Source organism: Trachypithecus francoisi, unplaced genomic scaffold, assembly GCF_009764315.1.
Source record: "Trachypithecus francoisi isolate TF-2019V2 unplaced genomic scaffold, Tfra_2.0 Lachesis_group21, whole genome shotgun sequence".
In the NCBI taxonomy this organism is placed as follows: domain Eukaryota; kingdom Metazoa; phylum Chordata; class Mammalia; order Primates; family Cercopithecidae; genus Trachypithecus; species Trachypithecus francoisi.
Window position 1 is genome coordinate 42,976,583 of NW_022681467.1, and position 20,827 is coordinate 42,997,409.

At 47.1% G+C, this 20,827-nt stretch overlaps 1 protein-coding gene across 20 annotated transcripts in view; it reads right to left on the bottom strand.

Moving 5' to 3' along the window:
- The window catches only part of ZMYND8 (zinc finger MYND-type containing 8), a 153,312-nt gene extending 138,573 nt beyond the window's left edge, over positions 1-14,739 (bottom strand). For 8 of the 20 annotated variants that reach the window (XM_033186660.1, XM_033186658.1, XM_033186656.1 and 5 more), the window contains exons 1-2: positions 14,512-14,739; positions 5,724-5,794 (exon numbers count right to left, since the gene is read on the bottom strand). In XM_033186660.1, coding sequence (XP_033042551.1) covers positions 5,724-5,794; positions 14,512-14,525 — 85 coding nt within the window. In that variant the 5' untranslated portion in view covers positions 14,526-14,739. Of the gene's footprint in view, positions 1-5,723; positions 5,795-5,884; positions 6,723-9,568; positions 10,190-10,340; positions 11,637-13,313; positions 13,385-14,234; positions 14,450-14,511 lie in introns of those variants that run through there. The other 12 variants (XM_033186649.1, XM_033186643.1, XM_033186645.1 and 9 more) reach the window with 11 other exon arrangements.
- Positions 14,740-20,827: the final 6,088 nt, after the last annotated feature.

The window sequence follows — 20,827 nt, forward strand, 5'->3', positions numbered from 1 at the left end:
TCCTGGCTAACATCGTGAAACCCCGTCTCTACTACAAATACAAAAAATTAGCCGGGCGAGGTGGCGGGCGCCTGTAGTCTCAGCTACTTGGGAGGCCGAGGCAGGAGAATGGCGTGAACCTGGGACGCGGAGCTTGCAGTGAGCCGAGATCACACCACTGCACTCCAGCCTGGGCCACACAGCAAGACTCCGTCTCAAAAAAAAAAAACAGAAGTCCAGGCGCAGTGGCTCACGCCTGTAATCCCAGCACTTTGGGAGTCCGAGGCGGGCGGATCACGAGGTCAGGAAATCCAGACCATCCTGGCTAACACGGTAAAACCCCGTCTCTACCAAAAATACAAAAAATTTGCCGGGCGTGGTGGCAGGCGCCTGTAGTCCCAACTACGCGGGAGGCTGAGGCAGGAGAATCACTTGAGCCCGGGAGGTGGAGGTTGCAGTGAGCTGAGATCGTGCCACTGCACTCCAGCCTGGGTGACAGAGCAAGACTCCGTCTCAAAAAAGAAAAGAAAAGAAAAGAAAAGAAAAGAGCAAGTGCTCAATAAATAAACAGGCTGCTCTGGCATGGTGGTTCATACCTGTAACCCTATGGGAGGCCAAAGTGATAGGATCACTTGAGCCTGGGAAATTCAACACCAGCCTGGGCAACACAGCGAGACTCCATCTCTACAAACAAAAAGAACAAAAAATAGCCAACTGTGGTGATGCGTGCCTGTGGTCCCAGCTACTGGGGAGGCTGAGGCAAGAGGACTGCTTGAGCCCAGCAGGTCAAGGCTGCAATAAGCTGTGATTGCACCACTGCACTCCAGCCTGGGCAGCAGAATGAGGCTGTCTCAAACGAACAAATAAACCCCACAACGATGGAGTCTGTCAAGGGGACGCAAGAGCCAACAGAAAGAGCTCCCAACTGCCAAAGCTGGAATTATTTGAGCAATAAAATAAATAAGTAGTACTGGATTACAACCCACAGTATAAAGTAACCATCCCAGAGTCCACACTGATAGAGATAAATGACTGAATAAATACATAAGGGAGAAGAGACCAATACCCCATACAGAAGAATTCTAAATTTTTATTTATTTATTATTTATTTATTTTTTTTTTTTTTTTTTGAGACAGAGTCTCACTGTTGCCCAGGCTGGAGTTCAGTGGTGGAATCTCAGCTCACTGCAACCTCCGCCTCTTGGGTTCAAGTGATTTTTCTGCTTCAGTCTCCCAAGTAGCTGGGATTATAGGCATACGATGTTTGTATTTTTAGTAGAGATGGGATTTTGCCATGTTGGCCAGGCTGGTCTCAAACTCCTGGCCTCAAGTGATCTGCCCACCTTGGCCTCCCAAAGTGCTGGGATTACAGGCATGAGCCACCACGCCCGGCCCCCAAATAATTTATGTCAAGCCTCTGCTTTCGAGGAGGTGGAGCATAGCTCTTCACTCCTTAAGTGTGGGTGACACCGTGTGACTTCCTTCCAAAGAGCAAAGGATGGAAAGAGAAGAAAGCTCTACCATAGCCAGATGGTCATGGTCAACATCAACAGTGATAAATCCTTTTTTTCTTTCTTTCTTTTGAGACAGTCTCATTCTATTTCCCAGACTGGAGTACAGTGGCACAGCCTTGGCTCACTACAACCTCCGCCTCCACACCCTCTACCCTGGGTTCAAGTGATTATCCTGCCTCAGCCTCCCAAGTAGTTGGGACGAGAGGTGCCTGCCACCACACCCAGCTAATTTTTACATTTTTAGTAGAGGCAGGGTTTCACCATGTTGGCCAGGCTGGTCTCAAACTCTTGACCTCAGATGATCCTCCCGCCTTGGCCTCCCAAAGTCCTAGGATTACAGGTGTGAGCCACTGCGCTGGGCCAACAGCAATAGCTCTTATTAATAACACATACCCTTGATAGGATATGATGAAAATGGCATTTTACCCTCTGTAGTCTTCTTCCTCCCCAAAACCCATAATCACTGTTTACCAGTCTAATCACGAGAAGCACGTCATATAAATCCCAATTGAGAGGACATCTACAAAATGCCTGACCAGTATTCCTGAAAACCGCTAAGTTCAACAAAAACAAGAAAAGTCTAAGAAACTGTCACAGCCAACAGGAGCCCAGGCAGACAACTAAATGTAATGAGGAATCCTGAGTGGGATTCTAGAACAGAAAAGGGACTTTCGTGGAAAACCGAAGGAAATCTGAATAAGGGATAGTCTTTAGTTGGTAATAACATATCAAAATTGATGCATTATTTGTGACAATTACACCACACTAGTGTATGATGTTAATAATAGAAGAAATTTTGTGTGTGGAGCCAGGGGCTAACATGGGAACTCTTGGCACTATCCTCAAAACTTCTCTGGAAATCTAATACTACTCTCACATTAAAAGTTCATTTTAAAAACATAGAAAATTGGCCAGACATGGTGGCACATGCCTATAATCCCAGCACTTTGGGAAGTCAAAGAGAGAGGATCACTTGAGGCCAAGAGTTTCAGACCAGCATGGGCAACCCACCGCGACCTCATCCCTACAAAAAAAATTTTTTTTAATTAGCCAGGTGAGGTGGTGTGCACCTGTAGTCCCACCTACTCAGGAGGCTGGGGTGGGAAGATAGCTTGAGCCCAGGAGATTGAGGCTACAGTGAGCTTTGAGACCAGGAGATCAAGGATACAGTGAGCTATGATCATACCAGTGCACTCTAGCCAGGACAATGGAATAAGACGTTGTCTTTAAAGAGAAAAAAAAAAAATATATATATATATATATACACACACAACAGAAAATGACTCCTTCAGACTAGGTGGCCACCAAAAGCCTCCTTGAGGAGCCACCATCTGAGATAAGTCTGAGATCACAATGAGAAATGGGCAGCCTGCTCCCGGCAAAAGACACACAGGGGCCCCAAGGAAGGAACCAAGAGGAAGGAGGCCAAGGAACTCAAGTAAAGAAATGGCACAAAGAGAACAGAACGTCACAAAGGAAATGAAGGTAAACAGGGCTGGCCCAGGTAGGCAGGTCACGGTGACTTCAGACCTGAGTGGAAGGGTACTGGAAAGTCATCAGAAGGAGTTAGCAAAATGAGACAGAACCTGATCCACTTTTTTTTTTTTTGAGCCGGTGTCTCGCTCTGTCCCCCAGGCTGGAGTGCAGTGGCATGATCTCGGCTCACTGCAACTTCCGCCTCCTAGGTTCAAGCAATTCTCCTGCTTCAGCCTCCCAAGTAACTAGGATTATAGGCACATGCCACCACGCCCAGCTAATTTTTTCGTATTTTAGTAGAGACAGGGTTTCACCGTGTTGCCCAGGCTGGTCTTGAACTCCTGAGATCAGGCAATCCACCTGCCTCGGCCTCCCAAAGTGCTAGGATTACAGGTGTGAGCCACCACACTCAGCCCACTTCTTTTTTTTTTTTTAACAGAGATGGGGTGGGGGGGGGGGGGTCTCATTAAGTTGCCCAGGCTGGTTTCGAACTCCTGGCCTCAACTGATCCTCCCACCTCAGTCTCTGAAGTAGCTGGGATGATTGGCATGTGCCACTGTGCCTGACCCCAATCCACGTTTTTGAAGCGTGTTCTGGCTGCTGAGGGGAGAGGATAGGAGTAGGAGAGAAGAGAGAAAGAGACAATGGTCCCTCAGCTTGGTCATGCTTGGATAGAATCTAATGCAACACCCCACATCACAAATACAAAAATGAAGGGACACAGCCAGTGTCCAAGCCCCCTGGGGTAGGTAAGCAGCAGAACAGGGACAAGACCTCCACCTCCTGGCCTCCTCTCTTCAGTCCCTGTCTCCTGCTGGACTACATTTGATTCTGACCACAACAAGGGGGCTGAGAAGCGGCTGAGAGGCACGTGTTCCCGCAACATCAAAAACACCTCTGAGAGAAGGTACCTTCCTTGCTCTGAAGTCCCTGGTGGCTCAGCTCTCTTCACCATCTATGGATCTGAAACCTCCTGCCACCTGGCACAGGCTGGGTCGCACTGTGATGAGGGAGCAGCAGCCCTCTGCCTCCACCCAGCCTCATCCTGCAGCTCCCCAGCACAAAGCACCCACCCAGTAAGCCAGGCCTTCCCACCTGGGGTGCCTCCCCTCCTGTGACCGCTGCCAGAGATCAGCAGCCAGCTCCCACTTCCCGGGTCCCAGCCTTGACTACTGGACCCCCAACTTTGCCCCAAAATGACATGCTTTTTTTTTTTTTTTGAGATGGAGTCTTGCTCTGTTGCCCAGGCTGGAGTGCAGTGGCACGATCTCAGCTCACTGCAACCTCCGTCTCCCGGGCTCAGGTAATTCTCCTGCTTCAACCTCCTAAGTAGCTAGGATTACAGGTGCGTGCCACCATGCCCGACTAATTTTTGTATTTTTAGTGGGGGGGGAGGTTTCACCATGTTGGCCAGGCTGGTCTCGAACGCGTGACCTCGTGATCGCCCGCCTTAGCCTCCCAAAGTGCTGGGATTACAGGCATGAGCCACCGTGCCCGGCGACACGCTGTCTTACAACAATCCTCAAAATGCTTTTGGTTTCAGACGCCTTTAGGAAGTCACTTTGTGCGACACTCTGCAGCCATATGAGAACCTCCTTTCAGTAGTCTGCAGTAACCCTGTCCAGCCTCTTCCTCCCTTCCCCATAACCCCCAGTGCAAGGCTGTGTGTTCCAAGCAAGCACACAGTGACTTGTTGAAGGAATGAAAACACCTTGGTACGACCATTAAGTTTGAAGATGAGCCTTTTCATCAACCAAAGATACGAAAAATACTCCAGTAGCTCATTTGTAAAAGCACCCTGAAGGTAAAAGTGAATAACTGCTTCCTTTTGGGAAGCCTCATAAAACCTCTTTCACACAGACCAAATGAAAAGTACCAATCCCTCAATTAGAAGATATTCAGGCCGGGCGCGGTGGCTCAAGCCTGTAATCCCAGCACTTTGGGAGGCCGAGACGGGTGGATCACGAGGTCAGGAGATCGAGACCATCCTGGCTAACACGGTGAAACCCCGTCTCTACTAAAAAATACAAAAAAACTAGCCGGGCGAGGTGGCGGGCGCTTGTAGTCCCAGCTACTCGGCTGAGGCAGGAGAATGGCGTCAACCGGGAGGCGGAGCTTGCAGTGAACTGAGATCCGGCCACTGCACTCCAGCCTGGGCGCGAGACTCCGTCTCAAAAAAAAAAAAAAAAAAAATAGAAGATATTCAGGAGTCTACTCTAGGCTTGTGAATAAACGCATAAATTGTGTTTGCCCTAATTTGCTAAATTTTGAAATAATGCAAACACTGGCCCCGGCATCCCAGCAAGCTCTACATTTGCTTTTTATCTCTAACCCAAGACCACCACTTTCCAATGAAGCGGGCTGACTTCATCCCACTTCTGGGATTCCAAAGAGGCCTGTTGTTAAAATCAGAAAACAAGCGGCAGCTAGAGGCTCTGGTGGCTTCCAGAACACGCTTTATTTAAACTGTGGCTTCTGAAAGTCACCCTGCGGAGAGGTAGCCAGCCACCCTCACTCATGACACACAGGTAAAATTCACTGTCAGGACACCTACACAGACACCAGGGAAAGAAAACCAAAAGGAGGAGAGTTCTCCATAAATTAGGTTCATTCATCAAAAAATCTTATATCTGAAAATCCAAGAAGAGTTACAACGTCAGCTCAGAGAGCCACACTTCACTGCTCCACAACAACAAAAAGAAATTCCAATTTCCTCCTTAGCTCTAGAATAGATAAACCAAGATTTTTACTCACCTTTGGAGCGAGTAGAGATATCCATGCCCTCTACCACCTCCTGTTCTGTTTTTATTTCCTCTTCAGCCAAGCTGAAACAGAGCAAATTATGTTCATGTTTAGGAAGGCTGAGAACTGGCCCCATGGGGGCAGCTATTGGGAAGTTCTAGCAACAAACCCACCTTAAAGACATTCCCTCATCCTTATCCAGGGCTGGGGGAAGGAAACCCACACCTGATTTCAACAAAGTGTGAAGAGCCCTAAAGGAGTTTTTTAAGACACTAGGTTGTTTTTTTTTTTTTTAAGTCAAATTACTATTCCAGTTGTCATGCTATTGGGGAATGCAAAAGGCAATTTTTTAGACACACAATTACAACCTACCCCTGTGGGCCAATGAGAACCCAGCCTTCAAATAAACAAGCTTCTCATTGTTAACACAGGGTTCAAAGGCAGGGAGGTTGGAGGTGTTCTGCAGGGTATCCAGAATTCTGATCTCTGAATACTTTAGGGCAAAGAGTAACATTTCCCACACCTCCCCCTAAATCTTACAATTCCCTGATGAGGCAGGAACATGAAAAAAAAAAAAAAAAAAGATATAGGTTAAATTACAAAGCAGAAGAATATGCCCAGCTAGAAGCTAAAGACCTGCTCTCAAAACACTGAACCAAGGAGCACTGATTCCAGGAATCAGACCGGGGTCTCCACACTTCCAACACCCTGAATGCTTCCTCTCTACAGCAGGCACGGCTTACTACTGAGTTGTGACTAATTATCCCCCACCACAAAAGTGGAATGAGGAAGGATTATTCAAAAGACAAAGGCTAAGAGTGGAGGGTTGGGGAGAGAAGCAAATAAAGCAAGCCCCTTTGCTGGGAGGGTCTGTCACCCAGAACATTCTCTCTCTCTCTGCTGGAACTGGAGTTGAAAGAGAGCTGGCCATGTAAGATCTTCCTCCTACAGAGAACTCACAAGCTAAACCAAAGGAAAAAAAATAGAGTTATGCTTTCATAGATGCAAATGGTTTGAGGTGCTAGAACTTTCCAAACATTCAGGCTGACACTGAAGCCGGGCATTTACTCCAGAAGCAATTCCATCAGACTGTGGTTCCACAGGAAGAAATGGGTGCATCACCAATTGATATGGCTGGAATTTTCCATTTGGAAGACTCAAAGCCAGGACAGGAAGGAGGCTGGGGAAGAGAGAATGTCCTGTTTGTGTTCCGTGGTCTGGGACTGTGACAACGCAAAAGGCCCAAAAAGACAGCCTCGTGTCTCGAACCCTAGTATAAGGGGAAGATTTTAGGAGAGTTCCATGTTAGGAGGAGAGGATTTGGGATGGAAGCTAGATAGAAAGGAAACAATTATAGTTCAGAGTTAAACTATAGGAGCTTGGAGATGAAGAAAGGTAGTTGGTTTTAAATGAGAATATTCACATATTTAGCACTCTGATGCTGAGCCCTGTTAACAAATTCATTTACACAGCATCTGTAAAGAAAGCCTGCGACACAAATCACCAAAGAAACAACCGACATGTTGCCACAAATGGTTTTCATCAGGAGAAAGCAGCCTGCTAAATTTAAACACATCACTTATATGCAACAATACAACGGTGATTTATTGAAGGTGATTTCAGCACTAATGCTTTCTATTCCAACTTAAGGAGAAAACATTCTCAACTCAGAAACACACTCCGCCTGAAACATACACAGGTTGTCCAATTGGATGCTGTTGATGGGTTCTGGCTTGGGGTGACTGGAAATACATCTTAACAAAAAGCCCCATGCAGCCCTCGGAGATGGGTAGACAGTTCACTTCAAAAGAACAAATAGCAACCTTGATCTTTTCTAGCAACTAGAATTCTGTTTCCCTCTCTAGCATGAAGTATGTGAAATTCTAAACTTCTTGAAACCGATCCCATATTTTGAGTAATAGAGAAAACGCTAATCTGTGATCAAACTGAAATCTACAGTGGTGAGGAAAACAATTATGCCAGAACTGAGCCCAAAAAACCCACTCGAAGGATTTCTGTAGCGATGAAAACATTCAAAGGTGTATTGATCATGGAGGAAGGCTGCATTCAAGGGAACAATTATTTGGCTTGTAACAGCCTAGAGGAGCTGAATACTTCAGGCAGGAATGCTGCTGAGAGACGAGGAAAATGCAAACTAGTTATGTGGTGGGTATTTGCTTCTGAGTTTTAAGATAATCAATGCTGGAGCAGAAGAGAGAGGGAAAAAAAAGTTAAGCTGTTTTATCTTTCCAAGTATTACAAGTAGGCACCATAATCACCCAACTTTAGCAATAGCACCACCAGCTTTAGCACAAGATTTCAAGCCCAACAATTTAAGAAAACCATCTTTTTCACAGATCAGCAAACCATCCTTTCAAAAGGAACCCATGCACACACATGCACGCACACAATAACTTGTATTTGGCTAAAGGAAACTGCAGTGTCTATGCATTAAAAGGAGGGAGAAAAAAAAAAAAAAACTTCATTTACAAAAGCAAAGACCAGAATGCAAAATTAGTCATTTTGAATAGCCACATCTAACGGGACTTCCTTTTTCCTATGCCACTGATTTCGGGTTTTGTGTGTGTGTTTTTTGTTGGTTTTTTTTTTTTTTTTTTTTTTGGTTTAGTGTTAAGAACTAGTATGTTATTAGGAAAAAAAACATGAATATTACATCAAAAGTAGTGGCAAGAAAAGATCTGTACCTGTCTGAATTGCCCCACTGATGTTGGTCAATGTCGGTTAAGAACTGTTCAGTCATTTGGGGGAAGAAAAACAGTCAAATAATTGTTAAAAAGAAAAAGCAACTGCATTTGGAGAAAATACTTTGAACTTCTGTCATTAATACATTAAAGTCTTAGAACATAGACAGCTTATTTCCTTCCATATCTGCTAGCTTCCAGCAACCCTGATGATTTAAATCAAAAACAATGAGACAACAAGCTCTTGTTTCAAACTGACATTACTTTTCTCCCTTTAAAGGTCTGTTGAGGAAACTGGGCCCCCCCCCCCCAAAGAAAAAGGATAAAATTAGCTGAAAAGCAAACAATTTCTCATTCCAATAGGAAAATACACCATCAACTAGTTAGATACATTGTATATACCACCACCTCTTACACTCACTTTACCCAAGTCATTTGCCTGTAGATTTCACAAACTGATACATTTCAGGCAATTCAAAGAAATAACAGTACCTGCAAAGATAACCAAGACCACCCCATCCCATCTCAGAAAGAATAAAAGATTTCTTTCCCAATGCCTGAGCAAGAAAACCTATGCTTACTTCTTAACCTGCATGCACTGAAAAAAGAGCAATTAAAAGTTGCAGATGAACTACTGCACCTCCAGGATGCTTTAAGCCTTCTGATTATTAATTCTGAGGACTCAGGGATGGTCCGTAATTCCCAGGAATCTCATCTCCTCAACACTTCCAAGAGAGAGAAAAAAGCAAGCATCTAGTTTTGACAGAAAAATGCCTGGATACACAATGCCCACATATTTCTTTTCCCCAAGTGCCCCTACTATTTGACTTTTAAAGAAGAATATCTAAGCCATCTAGAATATATAACCAACATGCACAAGACTCTGGTTCTACAGATGAGGATCATCGCACAGCAATTCAAGAATCATGCATCATTCGAAAGGACTTTTCCTGGTTTTTACTTTCATTCAAAATACCAAAATGGTCCAGGCTGTAAGAAATATTTAATCCCCAAGGCATAACATCTTCCTCTTCTAGATTACAAAATAGTGAACATCAAAATTAAAAACCATGCTTCCCTAAATCTGCAATTAATTTTTTAAGAAATTGGGGTGGGGGGGAATGGTTAGCAGAGCAGCTTTATATAAGCACTCACCTAAAACAGGCAGAGTCATCGGTAGCTAAGCTATTTATGCAGGATTCTTAAAATGGCGTCTGGCAACACTGCCTCATTCCTGTGTTGAAGCTAAAATGGTAGCAGTTTGTTCAATAGCTGTAGCTCTTGTTTAAGCAGCCCTGCTAGTTTCAAAGCCACCTTCCTAAATACCAGAACTAGGAAAAGCTGAACCAAAGGACACCAACAACCCAACGTTTAGAAGCTTAAAAAAAACTCTGCAATGACAGGGAGAGTTTGTGAAGTCACAGGTTCCTAAGGAAAAGCCTTCTCTTGTAGATCCTGAGCTTTCAACATGAGGCTCTGTGATGAGGCCCCCTTGCCCTGGAATTAGGTGGGTAGAAGGTTAGGAATTGTGCAGCCCCGTGGCACAAACTGCAGACGGACAGGTGTCTGTGCAAACACAAAAATGTTCCCAGGGAGCAGGCTGGGGGGAGGCGAGGAGGAAGCCCGGTCCCCCTTCTCTTCTCAGTCTATTAGAAACCAGTTTTGCATCCATACCAAAAAGGTGCTAGGTAAAATGAAAGTGCTTCAAGGACAGCAGGCATCTGAAAAGCCAAGCTAAAGGGCTGCACCTGAGTCTACAGCCAAGGTAAAATAAAAAGGCTGTTTATAAGCCTGCAAACAGCCACCAAATACCCAGCCCTCTGAAGCAGCCAGTCCTAAGACAGTTAACATCAAGGAAAGACAATCCGAGTCTGCAGAGGAGAAACACAAGGAAAACATTCCCTTATCCAATGCACAGGATACTCACAAATTAGATTTCTGACCACCCCCAACAGAGCCTGAGAATTAACAATGGGTTTTGCAAAACCCGCTTTCAGAGGCCGAACTAACAGCCTGAGTGGATAACGTCATTTACTGTTACAGGTCTGAGCATTGGCCTCAGAACTCCTCTGGTGCTGGGAGTGAGGAGTTTCAAGGTGACTGCTTTTTAGCTCCAGGGGAAAAAGGAGGGCACAGTGCCCAAGGCCATGCCAGGGCAAGGACGGGCCATTGGCCCCCGCCAGCCGGTAGGTAGGTAATCGGGATGGGGGGGGCAGGCTGGCAGCACACTGGCTGCAGAGCTGGCATGGCCACTGCCTGCTTGTTTGTCTGCAAGGAGAGTGGGAAGTAGGGGGGAGGGCAACCATAATCTTAGCAACCTGAGCCAAGGGTGAACCCTTGCTCAGATTTTGCATTTTAAGAGTAACCAAAGGGCTTCGAAACATAGTCCCTTTTTAAATCTCTGCTGTGCAGTAGCGAAGGTCCCTTTGAATGTATCTTTCTTTCCAGAGTCAACCAGAGTCAAAGCCAGATTGAGGGTTCCCAGGCTGACAAATGTCTGCTGCCTCTGCCACAGGAGAGAGAAGGGGAAAGAGGGCAAAAGAAACAAAGACATCACACATTGGAAGTGGCTGGACTTTTAAAAACCTACCTTTGCCTCAGGGTTTTCTAGGTTACTGTCACCCCACTTCCTAAAAAGTGTCTCCCCTCCTCATATTTAAGACCTGATGCAGTCTCCCCACTGGTTCTCCCAGGGAAAGAAAAGGGGGAATGTTTTGTTTAAAATAAAAGGGGTTCCAAGAAAGAAAGGAAAAAAAGCTATTGTTTTCATCCCTAATTTATAATCCAAGAGGCCCCCAATTGTTTCTTTCTGACTCAAATCTTTGAGCTGTTAATTATAAAAGTAACTGGACTTGGCGCCAACGGGCTAACTATGATCAGGCTCAGCAATTAGAAAAACTCTGTAGAAAGTTTACTGAGTGATTATATATAATTAATTCCTAGTTACAGACTGAACACTGACCATTTTCTGGAGCTAATAAAAGCAGTTACTCCCCCTCCCCCACGTGAATGCCACTTAATTTCCCAAAGCAGAAAGTGAATCCATCCTGGAGGGTCTTGAAGGGAAAAAAAAAGGAGAGGAATCAAAAGCTTCAGTGTGTCTGTGTTTGCTCCTTGCAGCTGTGTATCCTCTTTGGGGACTGAGGAGGCAGAAGGAAAAAGGAAAACAGCCCAACATTCTGTTCCTCCCTCTGCAATTTACAAACGTGGCAGAGAGAACATTCTACCTTGATGAGAAAAAGAAGGGGAGGTTGAGGGGGAAGAAGGGAAGGGAGATGACCTAGGAATGGAAGGTAGGAGACTCTTGTGTTTGGCAGATCCGCTTTTCCTAAAAGGAGCAAAGATGGTAGAAATTTCCAGAAGGCCCGCTCTTAGTTCGGCCACTGTAATTGTCAATCTTTAACCTTTCCTCCAAGTCTATTGGTTTAAAAGCTAGAGTAGAAGAACCCCATTGGGCTGCTCTGGGAGCCAGTACTGCCGTCCCTACCTAGTCCTGCTGCAATGCAGACATTTTTTTCCCTTTCCTGAAACTGGAAAATAATGCTACTTTGAAAGCAATTAACTTTTTACAGACTCATGCTTGGTAGGGGTCACAGTACCAGAGGAAAAGTGGCTAGCTTGGTCCAGTGTTGGCAACTTGCTGGGGGCTGTACATCTGAAAACAGATCTTGGCTCTCCAGACCTGTGGGAGCCATTTTAATGCAAGCTTTTAGAGGACAAATGCCTTGCCCTTAAGTTCCCTTCCAGCCCAACAAACACAGTATTATGCAAACGTTGAAGGCACCAAACCAGGAGTCTTATGATTAGACGCTGCTTCTAGGGAGGCCACAAGAACCTCAATATGTAATTTCCATTTACAGCAAGGAGATAAGAACAAAGAAAATAGCTGAGTGTCTGAACTTACTTGTTTGGGGCAGTGGCACTGTTCAGTTTTAAGTATGTAACATCATTAACTGCCTGCAGTTGTACTCTAAGAAGCTAAGCTGGCCTGCCTTGCACAGACTTTTTTCAACTTAGAATGTGGTACGAAACATTTCTCCTGATTAAATGAGCCTTTTTCCAATTTGGTGACAGAAAGTGGGCTACTGGACACTCATTTGAAAGAAAAAAGATTACTGACTCCATAAAGTTGACATAACACAGCAATTGAATATATTTCCTGCATTTACAGTCATGTCAGATTGGTCTCCAAGCTGAAAATTTACGTACTGAACTTCTAGGGAAATTCTAAAGGTAATGCTAAACAAGACTCTACTTTTCCCACTTAACTTCTAGCTGCAGCCTTAAGAAGTCAAGGGAAATGTAAAAAGTGACAAATCTTATGTGGGGCCAGCATGCATACAGATGGGTGGATGAGACCTGAAAAAAGGCCAAAATGTGTTGGTCAGTGAGTCCTGAATCAAACCCAGTCTGGTGGCAGATGAGATTCTGCACCCTATATAAGTCCTAAAGCATGAGCACACTGACACCACCACCCCCCGACCCACACATACCACCACCACCATCACCACCAGCTTCTGCCCCACCAATGTTTTTAGGGCTTTGCAACTCTAAGAACAAGCAGTTTCATTACATTTCACAAGCACATCACCTACTCACAGTTTGAATATCCAAACAAACCCCATTAAAGGTCTACAGTCAAGTCACAATGAACTAAACACTTCTCCCCGACTCAGGGTAAACAGGAAGTATAATCTTCAATCCTAGCTGCAGGTTATCAGGAAAAACAGTGGATTCAAACAGTCACCTAAAATTAAGACACTCTTTAAAAAGCCCTTATTTTGTTCCTGCTAATGAAGCCCCCAACTCCTGCAGCCAAGACCCCCTATTACAAACAGACCCCAAATGTTCGCAAAACTCTTCAAACATGGTCACAGAGGAAATGGATTGCTTTACTTACCCAACAAATGTTCAAGCAACCGTCTCATTTTTCCACAGTTAGGAAGAGAGAACAGGCTGGCAGATTTGGGACTTGATCAAAAAGGAAATTTTTTTAAACAGTTACATGGTATTATTAAAAACACACAACAACAACACAACCCAACAACTGAATATGGAATGCTGTCATGAGCCACAGACATGATTTTATTTCCTCTACACTCCATCACACAGGAGAAGAGAGGAGGATACAATGTATAAAAGGGACAGGAAAATGAAAACAAGGATAAAAGGTAACATTAGTTCCTTGAAAATCATGCAAGAGTAGAAAACTAAGGGATTCAGAATCCTTGCAGATTTTTTTTCTTTCTTTTTTTTTTTTTGCAGGATGTTGTCCAAGATCTCTCTCCCCATACCCCCCAGTCCCCATCCCTACTCCAAAAACTTCCTCCAAAACCTAGAAAACACTTTCAGAAACATTTGCTGGCTGTAGGCTGGCTTGCAGAACACTCTGTAGCAACCTAAGTCAGGAAAACAGGCTGAACAATGTAGTTTCAAGTGCAGAAGCTCTGTAGGATAAGAGAAACCGGGTACAGACACCGCCACCCACCTAGGCCCCAGGAGCTAGACTCTCCTTAGCACTGCTCTGCTGAGGCCTCAATTCTTTTGCAAACACGCTCCTCTCTTGTCAAAACTTATCCAGCCTTCCCAGAACCTCTTTGGAGAGGCAAACTTGCCTGCTCTGCTGTCTGCCATGAGCTCTCCTTGGAGAGGAGCCTGTTTGCTTACCTTCCATTTTCTTCCCCCAGCAGGGCATGTGGCAAAAGAGAAGACAATAGTGGGGGGGGGGGGACTGCTCAGAGAGAGAGGGGGGAAGAGAGAGGGAAGAGGGAAAGAAAAAAGAAAAAGAAAAAGAAAAAAAAAAGCTTCTTTTTTGGCATACCAGGATCTAGCTTCAAACTCTTCCAGAAACACCATGCCCTGGTGGAAGGAAAGGTGTGCCAGGCCCTTGCCAGTTTGCAAAATCAAGCTATGGCTAATGGCTACTGAGCCATGTGACCCAAGAAAGCAAAAAAATTCTCTCTAAACAGTTCCAAGTTAACATAAGTGCTCTGGGGGTGAGTGTGGCACGGCCAGCCACAGAGAAATCACACTGCTCGCCCACAATTCGGATGTCTTAGAGGGAGGGGGAAAAAAGATGGTTAAAAAGTCGAGCTTACCTCTGTGGATGCATTGTTAACACTGTGTAATGTCAATACTTATAAAACATGGAGGACAGGCTCCTAGTTCTCACAGAAAAAGGGTTTGGCACTTCGGCTGATGATCTGGCCGCCTAATAAAAGCTCATCCCCGATTGGCTGCCCTGGCAAATCGGAGTGTAAAGCCGCCCCGGATTGGCTGAAACACTTCCTGAGCGATTATCTTTGTGAGGCTCGGGTGAGCAAGAGCCATCCTGTGCATAGAAAAAGACAGGCTAAGCTAGGCCTTTTGCAGCAAGAAAAACTTGGGAAAGGGGCCCCCACACGCACTTCTCCTGCACCCTGGCTAGATTTCCCGGCACGGACCAGCCAGGGCAGCCAGCCTGACCTGCTCCAGGGAAGCCTGAGGACTGGAGGCCCCTGGGAAGGGAGTTTCTTGGAGTGGGCTGGAACGGCTCACCCTCACCTGCCCCCAGAGAAACGGCCCATGTCCAGGGAGGAAGGCCAGCCGTTTTCTAGAACAGTCCAGCAGGGTGGCTCTCCAAGGGGAAGGGGAAGCTGGGGAGTGGGGAGTCCCACGGAAACAGCCAAGGGGGCCAGAAAAAGGGGCTTGAGGCAGGCCTCTGAGGAGCTGGGGAAGCAGGCAGACCGGGGGAGCCACGAAAAATCAGCAGAGAGCAGCCCTGACTTCTCAGAGGAGCGAGCAGTAGCTGCTGAGGGGAGGAGGGGAGCAGAGTGGTCAAGTTTGCATAGTCATTGTCCCCATGCCCCCTTGCAAGGCAGGCCAGAGAGCCGTGGGCCTCTCGCCCTGCTTAGCCAGTCCTGCGTGCAAAATCAACGTGGGTTCCTGCCTCCCTGCCACGATGCCAAGGGGGACCCCTCACCGTCCTCACCCTAAGAAAAACCCAAAGCCCTCCTCGCAGGCCACATGCCTGGATCTACAAACTTCCCTTCCCTCCCGGCCCCTCCCCCACGGCCGAGGCCTGCTAAACCTGTCAGTTAAACACAAATCTGACTTCCGTATTAGCCTGCGATGCCTTCGGCTTCCTGCCTGTTAACCCTCTCTCGGACTCCAGGCCTGGCTGGGAAAAACTAGGCCTTGAGATCGCAGCAAAGGCCTGTGGAAAAATACCAGCTGCAGCTCTCCCGGCAGATGCAGAGAGAGAGAGAGAGAGCCGCTGTCTCTCAGCCTTTGCTTCCCAGGGAGGCGTGTACCTTGTGAATCCAGGGCACAGGCAGTGCCTCTCAGGCTGAGAAGCCATTTCAATCCAGAGGGAGACAGAAAGATGGCACGCTCAGCCCGGAAACAAGAGCCCCCATTATGCATCAGGCCTATCCCCGTAGGTCAGCCCTTCCTGCCACAATCATCCCTGTATGTGTGTGCCTGGGGGAGTTGGGCCCTCCTCGGTGGGCAGACAAATCCCCTGGGCTTCCTAAGGATTCTTGCTTCCATTTATTTGCACAGAGAACGGCTTCTTTTCGTCCCCCAAGGCAGATGGAGCAGCGATTTCACACACAGCCCTCCATTTGGCAGCCCCCCCACCCCCCATCTCTGGCACCACTCCCCAGTAAAATATTAACTGGTTGTTCAGAGCTGCTTATCATTCTACCCACTTCAACTGCGTTAGGAGGTCTTTGCCGGTCTCCTCCCTAAAGCGGCCTTTACAGTTGGTCTGTACCCAGAGATCGAAAAGGACCTTAAAATGTCCAAGTTTTCTCGCTTTCTTTCCTTCTTCGGCATTTTAAATGACAAGGTGCTTAATTAACAGGATTTTTTAAAACAGCAAGCTGGAACCACAGAAGCTAAATAAACACCATTCTTTAGAGGCTGGAGAAAGCGTCCAGAGTTAACGCAGCCATATGCCAGGAGGCATAACTCCGGAGCAATAAAGTCTGCCCTCTCCTCCTAAAATTAGGACTTGTGGGCTTTCTTGTCCCACACGGTTCCCACAAAGAAAACGAAGAGCTGATGGCTTGCTTTCCCTGCCCCTCCAACCCCCACATGGACAACAGATGCCCACTGCTGGTACATAAATTCTTCCTGGCCGGGAATCTCATATCAAACAGGCTCAGGAATGAGCTGGGAATTGAAACTCGCTGTAATGCAGGGCAGGACCCAGGCTTTATGAAAACGGACAGGATGTTGCTGTTGTTACTGTTTTAGACTGCTGAGGCCAAGCTGCAGGGAGGGACAGTTCCATGGCCACCCAACCTGACAAAGCTCCAGCGCTCAGGACAGCAGGCCTGGGCCTCACCAGAAGGGAGGGGCCTGCTCTTCCTGGAGGTAGAAAGCTGCATGGGGAGACCAAATGGGAGGAGGCGAGAGGTGGAGGCCACAGTGAAGCAGTGCGTGCTCGGTGCTCGCCCTCCTAGCTGTGTGGGCAGCGGCCCTCCACCACCATCCCATATGGAATGCTGTTTGTTTCTGCGGGTGCTGCTTTGAGGGGAACAAACAGGACTGTGGGGTTGGTGGCAGATCTGGCATGCAGCTAACTCCACGAACCAATGAGGAAATAAAATATGCCGCTGGTGTGCGTGGTGGATTTTAACCTGGGATTAAAGCTTGTTGCATAAGCAGCTACAGCATCCTCCCCGCCTCCCTCCCTCTCTCTGATCACTTGATCACTTGAAATGTTTTCTGGGGCAAAGAGCAGGAAGCTGCTGGCTTATTCTGGCAGCTCTGCTCTGTTTGAGGAATGCTGTTGGCATTCGGGTAGGTCTGAGGTTATCTGGAAAACAGCAATTCGACTGGGGACAGACACAAAAGTATGGTGGCAGATGGAATCCTGGGAGGAACACAGATTGAAAAGAAAGCCTGGGGCAGAGGCCTACGAAGGGCTGGTCCTGGGCTTGATGGAATGTGGCTGATAAGCAGGAAATAAAACCAAATGTTGCAGGTCTCAATCTAGAAATCCATTCAGCAGCTCCTCTTAAAGCCCCACTGCAGTGAGTATCCCAGCAGCTACTTCTAAATTAGTGCTTTACATAGACTGATTCTTGAAGTAGGTGACATTGTTAGAAACCTGGAACTAAGCCCAGAGAGGTGAAGTGAGCTGCCCAAGGTCACACAGCTGGGAAGTGCCCGAGATCAGACGTCCCTCCCCGTTAGCACTTCACATCCCTAAACTCTGTACCTTCACCTGCCTCTAAAGAAAGAACCAAAGCAAAGCCGAACCAAGCACAGCAGAAACAATGAGGCTAAAACCTACCAACAGCAACTGCATAATCTGTGTTTTATTTTAGGAGGTAGACCAGTTTTGTTTGTTTGTTTTTCGATACAGTGTCTCGCCCTGTTGCCCAGGCTGGAGTGCAGTGGCGTGATCACAACACAGTGCTGCAACCTGAAGAAGACCAACCCTATTGAGGTGGGTTTTCAGTACTGAATGATGGCGCTGAAGGGAACTTTTAGATTAGACTCATTCAAAGGCCCCTCATTACAGACTGAGGCCCAGAGGAAGCGACGCTCTCCCTCCCAACCTCCAGCAAGATGCAAGATGTCAAGGGAGAACACTTTGCCGTCTCTAAAATTAGGCTTTTATATTCCATGAAACCAGTGGTTCTCAACCATGGGGGGTTTTGCCCTCCAGGGGACATTTGGCAGTGCCTGGAGACGTGTGGGATGTCACAGCTAGGGAGGTTGTATTACTGGTATCTAGTGGGTAGAGGCCAGGGATGATGCAAAACATCCTATGGTACACAGGGCCAGCCCCCCACAATAAGGAAGTATCTGATCCAAAATGTCCAAGGTTGGGAAACCCTGGCTTTCAGCCCTTTAAGGAAAGTGAAGACCAAAGTCCAATCATTCTGCCTCTGGCTAGAAAAGCCAGCACAGGCCTAAACAAGCAAGTTCCTTGGTGATATTAATAAGCAATGAGCTAATAAAAATAGATTAAAACATGTCTCTCTTAATATTCCCAGGGTACAGAGAGGATCGGGGTACAGAATCAGGCTGTAGGGAGCCAGGCAGAGTGTCACAGTAACAACGCTGGTCTCGAGGGAGAGGAAGGGCTGGCCCCGAGGGAGAGGAAGGGCTGGCCCCAGCTCCCTTCCCCCAGCACCTTATGAGCTGAGGCCTGGCCTCCCTGAAATGGCTCGCCCGTTCCGCTGGCCTCCAGCCAGGCGAGCAGCGGCAGGAGCGGCCCCACAAGCTGCATCCCGAGATAGCCTGTTCGGCTGTCTCCGAAAATAAGCACACTTGCAGTTATCAGCCTCCAGCTACAGCAGGCCTCTCTGACCGTTACGCGAAGTGGACAGGATTGAGGCAGGGACGTGTTTTAAATATCTTGTTTTATTTTGTTCCTTTTTGGCCAATTAGAATCGAGGCCAACTTCGGGCACAGTGTCAGAAGGGCTCACCTTCAGAGCCCGGAGCTGATTGCATCATGTTACAGCCACACATGTTACAGCCACAAAGAGGCAGATAGGAGCCTCCTTCCCTTGCTGAAGATGCTTACGAGGAGAGGGGTGTGGAGTTTTGTTTTGTTTTGTTTTTTTACCTCTTTCTAGGAGGGACTGGCAGGATTAGGCAAATGGCGGGAGGGAAAACAAAAAGGGCTGGTGGAAAGGGCAGGGGGTGAATGATCGCGCCTCATCAGGCAGATGGCCATAGCGCGCGCGGGTGGGGCGCCGAGCAAGGGATGCAGGAGCACAAGGAAAATAAAAGCAGGAAAATTCAGGCCCTACTCTTTTTTCTTCCTAGCAATACTTTTTTTTTTTTTTTTTTTTTTAGCAATTACTTTTATGGGCAGAAGACTATAGATTTATTCGCTGTGTTTCTCCCTCCCACTAGAACAGTGGTTTTGCCCCCGCAAGGGGACATTTAGCAATGTCTAGGGACATTTTGGGTTGTCTCCATTTTGGGTTGTAAGATCTTTCAGGCAAGTGGGGAGTGCTACTGCCATCTAGTACTGCCAAACATCCTACAATGCACAGGACAAGACCCCACAGCAGAGAATTAGCCAGCCTCAAACGTCAATAGTGCTGAGGCTGAGAAGCTGTGCACCAGGCTGAGCGCTTCACAAGGCAAGGAAGGACCTTGTCTGAATTCTTCACCATCATGCCCTCAAGAGTCGAACACAGCACTTGACATATATTAGAGCTCAGTAGAACGCCATCTCCCATCCAGATGGTTGCAAGAATCTTACCTGAGCTCTCTGCTTCTGCCCTTGCAAACACTTGTACACATGCACTAACACACACATACGCACACCATACCACCCAGGCTGCCAATGATCCTTTTATTTTATTTTTTTTCTCTTTTTTTTTTTTTTTTTTGAGACAAAGTCTTACTCTGTCGCCCAGGCTAGAGTGCAGTGGCACAATCTCAGCTCACTGCAACCTCCATATCCCATGATCATGCAATTCTCCTGCCTCAGCCTCCTAAGTAGCTGGGATTACAGGCACATACCACCACACCAGCTAGTTTTTTTGTGTCTTTAGTAGAGACGGGGGTTTCACCATGTTGGCCAGGATGGTCTCGATCTCCTGACCTCATGATCTGCCTGCCTTGGCCTCCCAAAGTGCTGGGATTAGAGGTATGAGCCATCGTGCCCAGCCACTTACTTATTTATTTATTTATTTATTTGTTTATTTATTTTCTGAGACACAGGCTCACTCTGTCGCCCAGGCCGGAGTGCAGTGGTGCCATTTTAGCTCACTGCAACATCCACCTCCTGCGTTCAAGTGATTCTGCTGCCTCAGCCTCCCGAGTAGCTGGGATTACAGGTGCAAACCACCACACCCGGCTAATTTTTTTTTGTATTTTTAGTAGAGATGGGGTTTCAAATTTCACCATGTTGGCCAGGCTAGTCAGGAACTCCTGAGCTCAAGTGATCTGCCCACCTTGGCCTCTCAAAGTGCTGGGATTACAAACGTAAGCCACCATGCCCAGTCTGCCAGTGATCCTTTCAAAACACAAGTCAGCTCCTGTCCTTCCTCTGCTCAAAATCCATCAATGACTGCTATTTCTCAGTAACAGCCCAAGTCCGGAAAATGACCCACCAGCCTCCCGGATGGCGCTGTGCCCTTCTGATCTCCGACCATCTCCCTCCACCCTCCTGTGGCTTGCTCTGCTCCGGCCACTCAGATCATCCACCTGTTCTTTCCATTCTCTAACTTGTTCTCTTCTCCTTGGAGCCGTGGTACTTGATCTTCTACTCTGATCCTTCCTACAATCAACGGATCTGCCCACTTCCCCAAACCACCCAGCAGCAAGCCATTTCCTCTGCGGGGCCTCAACATGTCTACATCTTCCCTCCTGCTTCTGAAAGGATTCCCCACAGCCAACAAGGCGTCTCCCCTGCTGCACCCTCCATCAGATGTCTTCCCATTTGAGCCCT